This window comes from Helianthus annuus, chromosome 15 (genome assembly GCF_002127325.2).
Source record: "Helianthus annuus cultivar XRQ/B chromosome 15, HanXRQr2.0-SUNRISE, whole genome shotgun sequence".
Taxonomy (NCBI): domain Eukaryota; kingdom Viridiplantae; phylum Streptophyta; class Magnoliopsida; order Asterales; family Asteraceae; genus Helianthus; species Helianthus annuus.
Genome location: NC_035447.2, coordinates 148,316,095 through 148,333,343, shown reverse-complemented (window position 1 = coordinate 148,333,343; position 17,249 = coordinate 148,316,095). Strand labels below are relative to the sequence as shown.

Here is a 17,249-nt window from a genome sequence, read left to right as displayed (position 1 = left end):
GAATGGGATACGCTGGATTCATCAACGATCAAGCATATACAAAGTCCAGTTTTCAAGACCTTACAAGTTTTTGGTGCATTGTGTTATACATGCACTGGGACACAGAAAAGGTGCTTTCGATGAACTCCTGACTACGTAATGAACATCATCACTTGCCTGATCCTCAACAGACGTTATAATATATTGCAAGTGATATTCAATCATATGTTAGACAATATCAAAGGAGAAAGGTATGTGCTATATCCGAGATTCGAGCAGATGCTTCTTGATGATCAAATTCAGAATCTGCCGAAAGCTGATGGTGATGAGTTAAGACTAGAACATATGGATAGTGAGACGTTGAAGCGATTAGACGTCTACAGAGGAGTTAAAAAGGGAGATGAACCAATGTTCAGACAGAAGTTTGTGGCAATAAAGAAAGCAGATTATGAAGCTCCAAAGGACGATAAGTGGAGGCATGACAATAGCGATTCGGGTGATGAAACAAAGAAAATGGAGCTGCTTATTCTCAAGAAGACCAGATGGTGGATTAAGGAAGGTGAAAAGACGAGGAAGAGAACTCCGAAAGTTACAACTCCTAAAGTTGTTCAAAAGGGTAAAACAAAGAAGCAGGAATCACCACGACGATTGGTAGATGAATCATTTGAATTTCTTACTAAAAATGTTAATCTAAATGTTGCAGGTGACACAGATACAAAGAAGAAGAAATCTCCACCTCATTTGGTTGATGAACCTGTTATTCCTCCACAAGAGGTAATTGATAGAGGTGTTGATCTTTTTAACATGTCATTTGCCGTCTATGAAAGTTTATTAGCTGCTCAGGTTGCTAAAGATGATGCAAAGACTACTGAGAATGTAGAAGCTGAAGCTGGTGGAGAAACATTGAAAGAGAAATTGGTTGAAGGCGAGGTGCACACTGATTCAAGTGAAACTGAAAGCGAGCTTGAAGTTACGCAGATAGCACCTACTTCATATGTTAGTGGAAAGTTCAAGTTGAAGAAAACTCCAAAGAAAAAGAAAGCGTCAGATGAAGAAGATGCAACATACGAGCCTACACCAGTAGAGAAAGAAAAGTTGAAAAAGAAAAGGATTCGAAAGCGAAAAGCTCGTCCAACTGGTGAACTTCCAAAGAGACACAAAGTTAGAAAAGTCACAACTTCTATTCCTGAGCAAATCCCAGAGAAAGAAAAGCCTGAAAGTATTGAAGTAGAAATTACTGTTCAAAGTGAGTTCAAAATTGCAACTCCTCCACCTTCTCCTGTTCAACGATCAGTTCCCATTCCTGAAGAAGTTCGTGAGAAAACTCCTAAACAACCTCCAAAGACAGTTGAAGAACCTAGTTCAGCGACAAAGAAACCTCCAACTCCTCAAAGCTCAAGTCATGGTTTTCTGAGGATTCCGTCTGATCTTGGTTCTGGTCCAACTGGTCTAGAAGACTTTGGTGATTTCTTTAACGATGGAAAGGTGAATGCGTTGACAAGAAAAGTTAGTTAGTTAGGAAAAGCTAAAGCAGAATATGAAGCAGAGCTCAAAGCTACGAAAGAAAAGCTAAAAGATGTTGAGGCAGAGAATCTCGCGTTGATATATGAAGTTGAGGAGTTGACAAATGAAGTTGAAGAGTTAACAGAAAAGATTCTAGATGTTGAAGCTCAATACAAGGCAATGAATGAGTCAAACAAGACGATATTAGAGATGCATTGTGATTTGCAAGTATCAAGGACGAGTGCAAATGAAATCTTGAAGAAAGATGTGGAAGAATTGAGAGCAGACAAAGAAATCAAAGATGAACAGATCAAGATGTTGTTTGCAATGATTGAAGATCGCCTTGGAATAAATGTTCACGCAGCTTTTGATCGAATTCCAAAGAAAAGAAAAGGTGTTGTTATTGATACTGAAGAGATTCTTGGATCGTCAAGTCAACAAGAGCAGCCGCAACCTGATGCTGAGATAAATGTTTCACATGATGAAGTTAATATTGTTGATGCTGAGATGAAAGATGCAGAGGTTGAGGTCAATGCGGCAGATATTGAGGTGAATCTTGCTATAATTCCTTTACCTTCGTTCATTCTGGTTGGTAAGTCAAAGGAAGTGGTGTATAGTGAAGAGGTTAGCCTTAGAAGAATTGAAGTTGAACGAAACGGCTAAAGGCCAAGTTGAAAAAGTTTGAGGTTGATGACGATGATGAAGAATTGAATTAATGGTTTGGTGATGATGACGATGAAGATCAACAAGATGATAAAGATGACAAAGGTGACAAAGATGATAAAGATGATAAAGGAAATGATGATGAAGATGGTGTTGGTGGTGCTTCGAATGTGAAATCATCAGGTACGAGTCAAGTTGAGGATTTTATGAATGATGAGCAGAATGAGGAACGTGATGAAGCTCAACATCAGGGGAAGTCTTCTTCTAGAACTAAGCATGCTGATCTTCATCAGGTATTTTCTAACACTCTAAAAGTTATTTATCTTAATCATACTAAAGAAGAGGGAGAGATAGTAGAAAACTGGACGAGGGAGTCCATGTTGGAAAGCTTGGATATGGAAGATGATAAGTTCAAGTTTGACATTGAAGAAGAAATTCCACCAACTCCTGATCGTGAGTATGTGTTCAAATTCGTTAATGAGGCAAATAATTTTGATAATGTGGTCGTTGAAGATGGATCGGATTCTGACCAGGAAGTTCCATTTCATTATACTGGTCTATGATGATTTTCCTACCTTTGATGAGTTATTTCGATAGCATAATGAAGATGAACTTCGAAGGAAAGTTTCTGAGAAGATTGCTTCCAATGATATTCCAAAGACTATTTCAAAAGAAGATCTTCGAGAAGAAAAGAAGAGATGGTTCAGGGCAATGCCAGAAGAAAGAAAGTTCAAAAGGCCTTTAAAGTTCTTCACAAGACATCCAGACAAGTCACTTGGAGATATTTTGTCTTGGGGCTACTTAGAAGATCTGAAAGTTTATGCAATCAAGCGTGAGTTTGGTGTTTGTTACACCCCGATATTTCCACGTATTACCGGTGGGCCCGGTGGGGAGTATCGTGACGTAGTTGATATCATCATAGTCAAATAATCACAGTTCAATGCACAGCGGAAGTCTAAAGTAATAATAATACAAACCGATTCGAAAGTATAATAAAGTATTACACAACGGTTGTATATGGATCCACAGGCGGATCATTAAAACAGAAAAATAACACTGTTCAACAGACTTTAGATGTTTAGAACTTGCAAGATTCCTTATTAACGCCCTGAGCTCCCAGCCAATTACGTACAGTACCTGTCACTTAATCTTTTTGGAAAATACGTCAGTTTACACTGATAAATACAATTAACTGACTCTTTTGAAAACATTTATGAAAATTGATTTAAATGCGGAAGGCACAAATATCCTTTTATAACTTGGGACAATTATATAAAAATAATCTTGTATACAGATTTACATGTCCGTTATACATTCAGGGCCCGATATAGAAACCGAGTCCAGATTAACAGACACACAACAAGTATAGGCCCACAAGAGAGTGAGATACCGTTTTTCCTTCGCAACTGTCAGGTGTATGCCTACACCCCGTGCTTAAGACGTGGCCATTTCTTAATAATGATGCCAAGGATATCCCGGACATGGTCATTAACCCCCAAAGGCTTTATTTCAAACAAGACAGATTAAAACGGGTTACCTCAATAATTTAACCACTAATCGATTAAACATTCAATACCCGACCAAGCGGTATTATTATAATACCGTATCCCAAGCTCGTATAGGGAAAATAAGTTAAAAGTATTTACCTGAGCTAAAATGTAATTTTATTCTTAGCCGTATATTCAAATCAGCAAGCACAAGTACCTCTACTGGGGCTCTCAATCTGGAACAAAGGTTTTATTAACCTATTAGATTCCTAACGGGTCTTTTTTATGTTGTAACTTAGACCGATTAGTTTTAAGGAAAGGTTTACGGTTCGAAACACAAGATTAAGCAAAGACCGGATTAGAATGTGATTTAGACCCAACAAGTATGAAGACTTGTATAATATGGGTAAACTAAACACATTCTGGATTCTGAAATAAAAATGATAAGGTTTAACCCGTTTCGGTTAATTTATGCAAACTAGTTACATAAACCGTACCGAACGCGAAAAATGCATACCGGGTAACCAAATGAGTCATGAGCAAGTTCCACAAGTTAATATGCTTTTAATATGTTGGGATATCAGTAGGATAACTTCCATTATGCCCAAAACGAATTTAAAATCAATTTAAGCCCCGTAGGGGTATTTTGGTCATTTTAAAGATAATAAAAGAGGTTTAATAGCAATCTGAGGTTCTGGTCTAAAATGATCAGTAAAAACATTTATTTTAACAAGTTATATTAGTAAGATATCATATATATGTGAAATTTATCATTTATGACCAAACTAAGCACCGTAAGGGCATTTTGGTCATTTCACATAGGCTTTAAGGGTCAAATTTGAAAATCTGAGTTTAAAACTTTTACTTATTGTTAAAGTATAAAAATTTATTCATAACATCAGTAGGTAACAAGCCTTAGGTGCCAAATATGGTTTTAAACCATACTATGTGCCTAAATCGCATAAAAGTCGGTATTTGACGATATTCGGGTTAATTAAGGAAATCTAAGATTTTGATCAGCCTTTGCTGTTTTAAATAACTTATTTAATATATAAAATCAGTAGAAAAAGGTTTGGTATGTAAAGGATGTGTAAAACTCATTCTATTAATAAAAAGGGCATAACCGTCAAGTACCGAATCAATGCAAGAACCCTATGTTATGATTAGTTTAAAATTTAATAAAAATTTCCAAAAATCCCTAAATATTATATCTTAACACTGGGTAGAAAGTTTGGTGTCAAAATTTGGGTTTAAATAGGTTTTGTAGGACCGGTTTTAACACCGGTTGATTGCGTAACGAACGTTCGACGTGCGGAATCTGTGAACGTGCGTGACCGAACACACAATAATGTACTAGAACCGTGATTTTATTGAAGAATATGACGTGTTCGATACAAAAATCACGTAGAGAGAGTACTTCGTCTCTCTAGACTTTCTCTCTCTAAACTTGGATCTCTAAAATCTTCAAATGGAGCCAAAAGTCTTAAACATTAAATCTAAGGCTCCTATTTATAGGCCTTGGAATTAATGAGATTTCTCATTAATTACCAAAATGCCACCTTACTAATTCTATCTAAATATTACAGTAAGACTTGATTTCTTCGGTTTCTCGCTACGGCTCGAATTGACGAAGGCGATAGACATTAATGCACTAACAATCTCCCCCTTGGATATTTCCGCAGTCAATCTCGTAGCGTCTTTTCTTTCTCTTTCACGAAAAGAATCCCCGTGGATCTGTCTTCGAGCTTCCGTTGCTCCCCCTTTCGGTAGTCTCTTTCTTCAGGCTCCCCATTTCGTCAAGCTTCTGTGCTTTGGGATCGACGCCTGGCTTTTCGTAGCAACAGAATCAGAAACCTACACATCTCAAACACTCTATTAACAATCAACAATGTTGTGATCCAACTTAATGAATCAACTAAACATTTGAGACTTTTTCACATTTTAAATTTATCAACTTTGAAACATTCCAAAATCTGATTCAAATTAATGAATCATCTTAAACATTTCAAACCATTTAACCAATCCAACTGTTCATCTTGTTTAGCCTTTGAGATTTTGAATATCAGCTTTTCACCATCAGTTGTCGAAAATATTTTTGGATTTTTCATAATATGAAACATAAATGCAATAGCAGAAATTAAATGCAGAAATGAAATATGTACAAACATATTTTTGTGAGTTTGTGCAAGAGGATCATATCAGTTTTTGAGACATATCACCAACACCGTTAAGCTTTAAACATTTTAAGTTTTAAACAATTTACCTAGATTGTCAGTATATTGGTCCACTTTAAATTTTCACACAAATTTCAATTGATTCGAGATACGATATTAATGTTTTAGAAACTTAAACTTAAATGTGTATCACTCCACTTGAATATACTCCTGTATCCAGATCCCAATGTTCAGTCTTACAGGTGAGTATACCACAGATGATATCTGTTAAGGGGTAAATTGCGAGGGCCGTGAGAGCTCAAGTCGATACTTCCGTATACGCAGAGAGATGACGGCTTCGACTTTCGGTGGGTCCCCTTTAGAGGATCTTTTGTTACAACAGCAGTGACTATCAATTTTATTGTTTTATCAACTTGCTGAGGGCTGCGCTTATATTTCAAAGCATTTTGCAGAAAGTATTATTCGGGGACAGGTTAGTATTTCCATACAGCAGAAGTCCCGGAATAATACCCCAGATATCACTAAGTATAAAGACCTAGTATCTCAGAAAGAGGGATCTTTCAAACAAGATTTCGGGGGTTACCCATATATCCAAGAATAGTTACCCACGAATTAAGCAAGTTTGAATTTAGGTTTATATCTCATTTCAATTTACTAAGTGTGCAAAAATCTACCGACACATCCGTAGTAAGATTGTTTATCACTTTTAAACATTACATATCTTTAGCGTGTTGTGATAAACCACTGATGTACTATCATTTCCTCTTTTATGCAACAAAAACTCATTTTTGATTTTTCAATGTTTTTGACATTTTCAAATTTTCAAATTTTCTTTTTAAATTTTTCTCCCCCTAAAATCAAAATATGTTTCAATTTTGATTTTCTGAGAAAATTTGAAACAAAATTGTACAAAGTAAAATGACAACTTGACGAGAATTGCTTCAATTCTCCATCCACTTGGCGTAAACAATCAGAACTCCGCCTAACAACAAATTATTCCCATTATGATTTCAAAACACTTAAGTTTGTTTTAATCAAAACGGTTTTTCCGGAAAATTAGTTTTGTGTGTCATTTCATAAACTCGGGGTTTCATCACCTTGTTTTTCAAATTATCACTTGTAGGAAAGATGAATCAAGTACAACTTAATGTCCTTAATTTGTCTTTTGAAAGTCGAAATATCACCGAAGTGAATTTCTCAAGAAAGATGCCGATTCCTACTCCCCAATTACCAACCTGGGAGTTCCGGCAAGTCAGGTTTTTCATTTGAATAGTTTCACCAAGCCTGACTGTCCTTGGGTGATTTTGAATTCTTGTTCAACAATGGTGGAAAATTTGCATCATCCATTGTTAAACCTGAATTCTCAGATTTTACCTCAACAAATGGCTCCTCTGGCTTTGATGAACCAGAATCATTGCCTGCACATGGCTTGTCTGACTTTGATCTGTCAGATTCATCGCCAGAAGGTGGCTTGTCTGACTTCGACATGTCAGATTCATCGCCGACCATTTTCTTCCTCTTCTTTCTCTCTTCTGTCCTCAGATTTGTATCTGATGAATTCATCTTGCTTAACTTTGCAGTTGAGGAAAGTGATTCATCAGAACTCTTATTTTTACCAACAGATGAACCCGAGGACAATATCCTTTCGAGATACTCTCGTGCTTTCTTCCTCTTTTTCCTCAGTCTGTCTTTCTGCCCCAGAGAAAGCTTCACTTTCTTTCCTAGAACTTTAGGTTCTTGAACCTTCTATTCTTTGACTTTCTGTTCTGAAACTTTCAGTTCCTTGGGCTTTTCTTTGACTTTGACTGACTTCATCACCCTTTTCTGAGATACAGCCCTCGATCTTTCAATTGATCTCATTGGGCAATCTCTGGCAATGTGACCTATGATTCGACATTCATAGCATCTCCTCGTTTCAAAACTCTTACTCTGGCAGTTAACAGCAATGTGTCCTTGAAAACCACATTTGTAGCACACTCTGTTATCGTACCGTTCACCACTAGCATACCAAACACTCAAATCATAACACTGATTTGATTTGTAGTACTCATGACTTCTCCTATAAGCTTGATTTGACGCTTGAGCACTGTGGTCAAACCTGCACCACTTATTACCAACAGTTTTTGAGTTTTCATTTTTCAATTTTTTACTTTTTGATTGTGATTGGATGATTGATCTGATGAGCCTTTATTTTCTTTTTGTACATTTTTCAAATTTTTATCTTTTTGTTTCTGTTCCACTTTCTTCTTCAAAGGTTTTTGCTTAGAGCATTCTCCCTTTTCAGTCGATTCTAGAACAGTTTTCTGAAATTTTTTCTTTTAATTTCAAAAACAATTTTTGTTTTTCAATTTTTTCATTTTCATCATCAGATTTCTCATTGCAATCTTCAACTTTGACATTGTCAAAGTTTGTGACATCGTCACTTATTAGAACAGAATTGATCGGTTTTGGACATGGAATATTCAAATACTCTGAAGAAGTCACAAAACCTTTCAATTTCGTATCAAGCTCGTTGATTTTCTTTCGAGCTTGCTCACCTTCTTTTTCAAGTTGAATAATCTTCTGAAGATGAGAATTTATCATTTTTTGCTTTTCGATGTTGTTTTTGCTAAACACATCTGTCCCATCTTCAAGAATTTTTATTTGACTTTGAAAATCTTTTTCAATTTTTACTTTTTCATTTTCTAAATTTTTTATTTGAATTTTCAAATCATTTTCTGAATTTTTTAAATTTTCATTTTCTAATGACAAACTCTCTAAATCCCTCAAGAGTTTGGCATTTTCAGATTTCAGATTTTCACAATTTAAGCCTTTCTCGATCATCTTTACAGCTTCAGCCTTCTTCTCAACCTTAATAGCTGAAATTTCGTCAACTTGCTTCTCTACCACTTGATCATTTTCTTCAGATTTGACTTTTACTTCAACAGTTGCTGATTTCTGATTCTTTTCTCCTGAATCAGACTTCAATTTTCTAATCTTTTGGAATTCAATTTCTTGAACTTGAATCTTCTCAACGAACGAGCTCAAATTGAAACTATAATATTCACCGCTCTTCTTCCAAGCAAACAAATACGTTCCCCACACATCAATCGGTAAAGCATTTGCCAACTTATCAACCCACGTCTCATCCATTTTGCTAATGTTCAAACGCTCCATCTCTAAATATAACTTGACATACCTCTCGATCAAATCTTTTGTAGACTCTCCCTTGATACCTGTAAAATTATCAAATTTGTTCAGTGCAATATAAATCTCATAACCCATGTTTTGGATTTAAAAGATTTACAATGACGAATTTTCAATCAATACAAAAATTCACACAATCAAACGACTATCCGATTAAATATCAAAGATTGAGCGACAACGGATCGAGTGGGGATTTGCTCGTGCAAGTGTCCGATACTTGACAAATCACCTCGGATTACCTGGCCTGTCAACAACAATGTACTGAGCCCGCTGATACAAATACTTGAACTATATTTCTGTTGAAAGTCTGGTTGGGCCTATCAATTGCACTTTGACACACAATTAAACCTTTTTGACAAGAATCGACAAACTCTTAATACCACCAACTCTATGATTGTGTCGTAGAATCTTCAACAAACAATTTACTTTGTATTGAGCCTTCTTTCTTAATCAACTACACATATGCAATCAATAAATGGCCAACAATCTTTTAACGATCACCTTATCGAACCGATTATATCACTAGGTGGTTGACAACTAATGCACACCACAATTTGATTTTAAAAACACGATCTCTGACAACTTGACATCATACAAAACATCATTGGGCCTCTCATATTAATCATGCATTGGACCGATAACAATTTATCATAATCACATGTCCACTAAGATTTTAAAAAAATGATTAGGCCGATTAAAAAGTGTGTTACAGATGATGATTGGGCCAATTGGGCCGCACTTCACTGTGATTGGGCCTTCAATTTCACTTAAAAGTAACCGACGACTTTACTTGATTTAATTTTGATTGGGCCTCAAAATTAGTGACTGAGTCTAATCAGGCCTTACAGGAGACAACATCAATTTACAATTCAAACTATTGTACCGTAAAACACTATGTAGATCACCTATAATGTGCCGATAAATCAAATATCACAACATCAGATAATGTGCCGCCGTAAATGTCAGCTGATTGGGCCAAAAAACTTTTAATCACATGCAAATACTTTCACGAATTCTTTGTTTAATGACCGACTACAGTGATCACGTGGGCCGTCAATTAGCGCTGATTGGACCAAGAACCCAACTTTACTACATCTCCTTGGACATCATCTTGCACTAAGCCGACAATAAAAACACCAAACTTGTTTCGATTGGACCACTTACACCTCGTTAAATGAAATATATCACATGCAATCCTTGAATTTAAGTGACCGACAACATCAATTAAAAACTACAGTGATGACTGATAAGCGATACCTATTGGACCATATGAGCGGAACAATGTGTTGGTGCAGTCATCTGTCGTCTTCGTCTTAGGTCGTGTCTCGGTCTCATTGCGGATCCGATCGGGCATGACATCACGAGTGACATCACATAGGTGACATCACAAGTGACATCACCTAGGTGACATCACAAGTGATGTCATGAAACAAGAAATTAATGTTGGCCGTTTACATCAACACATGATTGAATGAAGACAAAAGATGGTATGGTCCAATGAGAGCCCATCATTTGAAGGCCCAATGGCAGGGAGCCATTTGAAGATCCAATTAATGTGTAGGCTACCGTTTGAAGTGTATAATATTCATGTTGTACGTTTGAGATTATAGCTTCCGTTTGAGCCTAGCCGTTTGATTTAATCCAGCCGTTTGAAACCCTCTCGTTTGAGCATGTGTCCGTTTGTAATAGTGTGACCGTTTGAGATGTTTCAAACGGATAGGGTAGTACTATAAATAGATTCATGTCATAGTCATTTGTAACGGTCAGGCTAGTTGATACCGAGGTATTTCCGGTGTTCCTTGTAACTGTAAACGCTGTAATATCAATATACAAGAGGTTTAAAGTGTGATTCAAGTTGTATTCACGTCTGTTTCTTTGTTTCCGCCTCTGAAACGGATTTGAGCTCTTCCGAACGACTCGTTTAGGTCGCTACACGATCCTACACAATGAAATGACAAAAGAGCGAAACTATATTATGACCTAATAAGCGGAACCTACGAGCGAAACCTGATTGTTCGAATAAGCGGAAACTCACTGACTGAATAACCGAACCTTACTGACTATGTCACTATGAGCGAACCACACAAGCGAAACCACTAAAATTAGACCTTATGAGCAGAACTATCAAGGTTCGTAAAAGCGGACCTGAATTTTGACGAAAAACGAACCGAAAATCTTCGATTACTCCTAAACGGCTAGGAGTTTGGATCTGAAACTTGGTAGGGTTATAGGTCAGGTATTTTCGCACAACATATCAAAAATTCAGCCGATTCGGACCGTAAAATCCCGTTCAATTTGACGAATTTTAGCGAAAAACGTGAAAAATGGGTAGAAGATGAAGAAATGATGAAATTCGGATATGAAATTGCTGAAATCTGGTACAAATCAATGCGTTTGATCAGTGCAATCGAGCTCCTAGCTCTGATACCAATTGTAGGACCGGTTTTGACACCGTTCGATTGCGTAACGAACGTTCGACGTGCGGAATCCGTGAACGTGCGTGACCGAACACACAATAACGTACTAGAACTGTGATTTTATTGAAGAATATGACGTGTCCGATACAAAAATCACGTAGAGAGAGTACTTTCTCTCTCTAGACTTTCTCTCTCTAAACTTAGATCTCTAAAATCTTCAAATGGAGGTAAAAGTCTTAAACATTAAATCTAAGGCTCCTATTTATAGTCCTTGGAATTAATGAGATTTCTCATTAATTACCAAAGTGCCACCTTACTAATTCTATCTAAATATTATAATAAGACTTGATTTCTTCGGTTTCTCGCTACGGCTCGAATTGACGAAGGCGATAGACATTAATGCACTAACTGGTTTTATGCCAAAAATTCTGTTTAATTAATAAAAAGGGTTTAATTTACGATATTGAGCATAACTCCTAATTTAGACCTCAAACTGATGTCAAATTTTTAGGACATGTTTATAAATCAGTAATAAAGGTTTTTGTCCTCTCACATTTTCAAAAATCTTGTTTTAATATCAAAAGGGCATAATGGTCAACTTTTAAGCATTTAACGGAACATGCAAAGAACTAGGATTTCTATGGAACCATGTTGTATAACCTCAGAGGGTTATACTAACCTGTAATATGGTCCTAAAGGAATCCTAAGGCATAACTAAACAAAGCTAAATCGGGTCAGAACTGAAAGTCAAAGCAAAAGTCAATTTTTTTGCGACTTTCGGTTCCGTACCGAGCCTAAACTCAGAATTGTCGGGTTGAACATGCATAGACATGTTCAATTAATATTTACCAAGATATTAAAGTGACAAAACTGATTTTATTGCCTTTACATCATTAGTTATGAATTTCATTTAGAAACGACTCGTTTGGCTATTATTTTAATTACTTTAACCCGACAATTAACTAAGCAAACGTGGTAATTAGGAGGTGCCCTTTTGAGGGTTTAACACCTACCTAATTACGATCACGTAGCCATGTTCGTTGAGAACAACGGCTCAACCGTTTAAAAGTCAAAGCGTTTATCATAAACGCTTGACTTTTTGGCTTTAATCGCCAAATAAAACAAACTAGCCATAAGAGGGCAGTTACAAAGGGTCCAATGGACTGAAAAGAACTCAAAAGGAGGTTCCCAATGATCAGGATCCTCAGATTTGAGTTAGAGAGCAAGAACTTCAAGAAATGGGTGAAATGAAATGAATGAACAAGGCCCTATATATAGTTTTCGGGATCGCATAGGATCGTGACAAGGGTCGGAAAGTATAACTAGATCAAAATAAGTGTAAAATGGTTTTACAAATCAGGTAGCAAGCCCCTAGATTGAGATATGTGAGTATGGGAACTAGTTTCAACGAAAACCAGCAAAAAAACAACCTGGCTGCATCTGTTGATGGGTCGCGGCCCGCGTAAGCCGGCCCATCTGGCTACGCGGCCCGCCTAGAAGTCCAGCCCAGCCAAAACTTTGGTAGAATTGCCGAAATGGTCCCTGTCTTCATGTAATTGCCATTTTGACATATTTAAGGCCCGTTAACCCCAAATCAAGGCCCTAAAATGAAGTTAAAGTATAGGAAACATAAAACATGCTCAAAAATATGCCGGATGTTGGTTCGTTTGGTTGTACGGTTGCGTTGTTCGGCTAATTACGACGAAACACGAACGGACGCGAAAAACGATCCAAATTACGCGATGAATGGAATTTTATCAAGCCAAACACTAAAATAAAATATTTTAATGATTACATAAATTTTTGGATGTCCGAATATATTCAGAACGTAAGATATGAGCGAAAATGCAAACTTATGCACTTTTTGACGCTTTTAGTCCCTGTCGATCAAATAAGTTTATTTTTGCGCACCAAACACCTCTAAGCCTATTTCTAAGCTATGTAAAGGATATTTAGGTCATGTTTAACTTATGATCATATTCCAGAAGGTTCGATACCATACGAATCGATAGTCCTTTGCAGTTTGACGCAAATAGTCCCTCTAATGCGCAAACTTGCGCATATCATCGTTTAATAGCATCGAAGCCTTATCTAATCCATATTAGGCATTCTTGAGAGTATTATTAAACATCACGATGCTTCGTGTCACGGCCCCCGACCCGGTTTGACCCGGTCCAGGAGCCGCGGGACAGAAACCCGTGGTATTGTTTATTATGGCAGCGGAAGTTTTAACAGGATCTTTTAAAAACTTGAAATGCCCAATTATTTTATTTCACAATTCGGGATAAAACCCATAATTTACAATAAGGGAATTTCACCGAGAAACCCCTGGTTTACAAAACATGTTTATTTATTTTATTAAGCCACTACTTCAAGCTTGCTAGTGCTCCATAACACTTTTTCCTTAATTCACAGCAGATCACCTTAAACATGTTTTAAAAAGGTTTTATCAGCAAGAAATACTGGCGAGTCATTCAAGTTGCATAAAACGACACATTGTTATAATCCACAGTATTAAGGGAGATTACAATGCTTCTATCAACCAATTACCCCAAATCGGTATTTGTCACTCGACTGTATCTGTGACTATGGTCAGATCACCCATTGGCTAACTCGTTGTCCAATGGTGACGGGTATCAAGTAATGTATACAAAACCCCATATACCGGCAGTAATTGAAGATTAGAAAAACTTAATCCCTGTAATTATAACTTTAAAACCAAACATGATTTTGAAAGCAAATTTGGTAAAAAGAGAATGACTCACATTGCAGATTTATGCGGGTAGCTTTTAGCCTACTGATTATAGCCTGATTAACCTAATTTCAAATAACAATGCACACGAAAACTAGGTCAGTAACTAATACAACATTTACGATAACTCACGAGATTAAACTCTCACAACGAATGACAAAGTGCGATACTTAACATCCATCGAATTCACGACGAATGACAAAGTATAACCCTACTGTGGGCAGCACTTAAACATCCATCGGATAGTTCCAATCGATCGGACATTGAATCGTAATAGCGATCGAGTTATTACCCTGTTGTCGCGGCAGCGTTTCGTGTTCGTGTGTGTTTTTATAGTAAACAGTGTATAACTCAGCGTACAATTCGAATTTTACCGTCGAAACAAGCAAACAGTTCAAGTCCCACACCCCTGGATTTATAGCCCGATTTGGACCCGCCCGCGTGTCGCGACAGGATCCCCAGGATCTGTCGCGAGTCGCGGGGGAAGCCAAAGTAGGGTAGGCTTGCTTTGTCACCTACTTAGGCCTGCTGAGTTGACAAAATTCGAAAATACGTGTTTTAGAATCATTTTGGGCAGATAAACATAATTTGGGGATACCCCCTTGAGTTTTAGGGGGCCCTGATCCTGATTTCAATTGTTCTGAAAATTTTAGGGGTTATGCAATAATATGTGGGGGTCTCAAGTAGGGTTTCCTATTAGACCAAATGAAATAATAATTTATAGTTTTGGTGAGAGTTGTTACATCCTCCCCACCTTAAGAAAAATCTCGTCCTCGAGATTTACTGGAATAAATGAGGATATTTCTGCGTCATTTCTGATTCTAACTCCCAAGTGTATTCCGGTCCTCTCTTTGAATCCCATTTGACTTTAACCAGCACTAGTCGTTTGTGTTTGAGAAATTTGACCTTTCTATCTTCTATTTGCAGTGGTTTCTCCACAAATTTTAATTTTTCATTTACCTCTACATCTTGAAGAGGTACTACCAGGGATTCGTCAGATAGACATTTCTTTGAGATTGGATACATGAAACACATCATGTACTCCAGCTAACTCTTCTGGTAGTTGTAAATGATAAGCAACTTGTCGCCACCCCCGATCCCTTAGTCCCCGAGAACGGGCGGCCGCGAGCCAGTTTCGGTGGTATCGTGTTGTTTAACTAATTTGGCAGCGGAAATTTTCATCAGGACCGTAGTTAGGAAATATGTTATCAGAGTAAACCACCACATTTTATAACATTAAACACATGGGTAAAACCCAAGTTTTCAGTATACACACTTTTATAGGAATAAATCCTATTTTATTTAACAAAACATCCATTTTATTCTTAGGTAACTTTATTGCCACTTTTCCAAGCCTTCAGTGCTGTCCAGCTGACTTCTATTTGGCTTTCACATATTGTTACCTAAAACGCGTTTTAAAAACATTTTGTCAGTGGGAAATACTGGTGAGTGAATCCCAGTTTAATCAAATTTAAATAAAATCATTTCACAGTGTACAGTATTGAGGGCGCATCCGCAATTACATTTGTTTACAAGTAATACCAATTAACATCCATGGTACTGTCATCTGACTTATGGTCATGTTACTCCTCTCCCCAGGTGGTAACAAATTTTGTATACAAAACCCCAAATATACCATCATAATTGTATTCTTACAAATACTCAATAACTGTCTTTCGCATGGAGAAATATTTAAGGTTTTGTAAAAATATTTAATAAAGATTTACACAAAAAGAAGGATCACTCACATTGCTGTCTTAGGGTTTTCAACAAGGATTTCCTGGGAATAATCTATAAATTACACAAATGCACGTGTGTTAGTATAATAACCTATTTTAACATTAGTAATACCCTCCCCGAGACGGCATTCCAACGACTATGTCGGGCAGAACCACGACAGCCGTTACGGAACCCTAGATCAATCGGGCAGAGTATCTAATACGTCTCCAGGGGTTATAATACTTACATCGTAGCAGAACCTCGTTATTTAGGGGTATTAGACTCGGGTATAAAGCCCACTATTTAGAATTTAGAGAGAGATTCGAAAGAAATGAATGAAACAGACTGAAGGCTGATGCGTTCTATTTATAGGACCTGATTCTGTGTTTCTCGCGGCCCGCGTAAAAGACAAGAAGGGCTTACGCGGCCCAGGTGGCCTAGGGGTCTAGGCGTAGCTGATCCGGGTCATCACTAGGTTCAACATGCGTTACGACACGTGTCAACACCGGGCTGCGCCACATTCTAAGTCTCTCGCGGCCCGCGTAAGTGTAAGCTTAAGCTTACGCGGCCCGCCTGAACTAAAGAAAACAAAGGGTGTCAAGTTCTGGTTTTAATACCGCCCGCGTAAGTGTTGGGGTGGGTCTACGCGGCCCGCCTCTACTTAAATAAACTTGTTTTTAATTTATTTTTAATGTTATGTTTCATTTCGGGCTTGGTTTTCACATACGGGGTGTAATATAAGACATATTGGGACATTTTAAGATGGACTAGGGTGTCGGAAATATTATGAGGGTGTTGATTTTACCGAGGGTTGTTACATTCTCCCCACCTTGTTTTAGAGCTCGTCCTCGAGATCTATTGAAACAAATGCGTATATTTCTTTTGCATCTCTGACTCAAGCTCCCATGTGTATTCAGGTCCTCTTTTGGAGTCCTACTTCACTTTGACCAGAACTAATCTCTTATGTTTGAGATTCTTAACTTTCCTGTCTTCAATCTGTAGAGGCCTTTCTACAAACTTGAGTTGTTCATTTACCACTATGTCCTTAAGAGGTACTACGAGTGATTCATCAGCTAGGCACTTTTTGAGATTAGATACATGAAATACATCATGAATTCCTGCCGTTTCCTCTGGCAGTTGTAGCTGATAGGCTACAGGTCCTATTTTCTTAACAATTTCAAAAGGTCCAACATACCTGGGACTTAGCTTTCCCCGTTTGATGAATCTTACCACTCCTTTCCAAGGAGAGACTTTTAATAATACCTTGTCACTTACCTGGAATTCTAACGGCTTACGTCTGTTGTCAGCGTAGCTCTTTTGTCGATCACGTGCTGCTTTCAGTCGTTCCTTGACTTGAATAATCTTATCA

The 17,249-nt window shown here is 37.4% G+C and overlaps 1 protein-coding gene across 1 annotated transcript; it reads left to right on the top strand.

Annotated features, from left to right (window-relative positions):
- The first annotated feature begins 204 nt into the window (after nucleotides 1-204).
- Nucleotides 205-2,708, top strand: LOC110914336 (FK506-binding protein 5-like). The gene is made up of 3 exons (XM_022159136.1): nucleotides 205-1,441; nucleotides 1,526-2,074; nucleotides 2,224-2,708. Exons 1-3 carry the CDS (start codon nucleotides 205-207, stop codon nucleotides 2,706-2,708), a joined length of 2,271 nt encoding a protein of 756 aa, XP_022014828.1.
- The last annotated feature ends 14,541 nt before the right edge of the window (nucleotides 2,709-17,249 follow it).

Excerpts from the sequence above, each read along its gene's own strand:
- LOC110914336 (XM_022159136.1), top strand. The coding sequence starts at position 205 with ATGTTAGACAATATCAAAGGAGAAAGGTATGTGCTATATCCGAGATTC. Across the intron at positions 1,442-1,525 it reads AACTGGTCTAGAAGACTTTG|AGCTCAAAGCTACGAAAGAA; the intron begins GTGATTTCTTTA and ends AATATGAAGCAG. Across the intron at positions 2,075-2,223 it reads ACCTTCGTTCATTCTGGTTG|ATCAACAAGATGATAAAGAT; the intron begins GTAAGTCAAAGG and ends ATGACGATGAAG.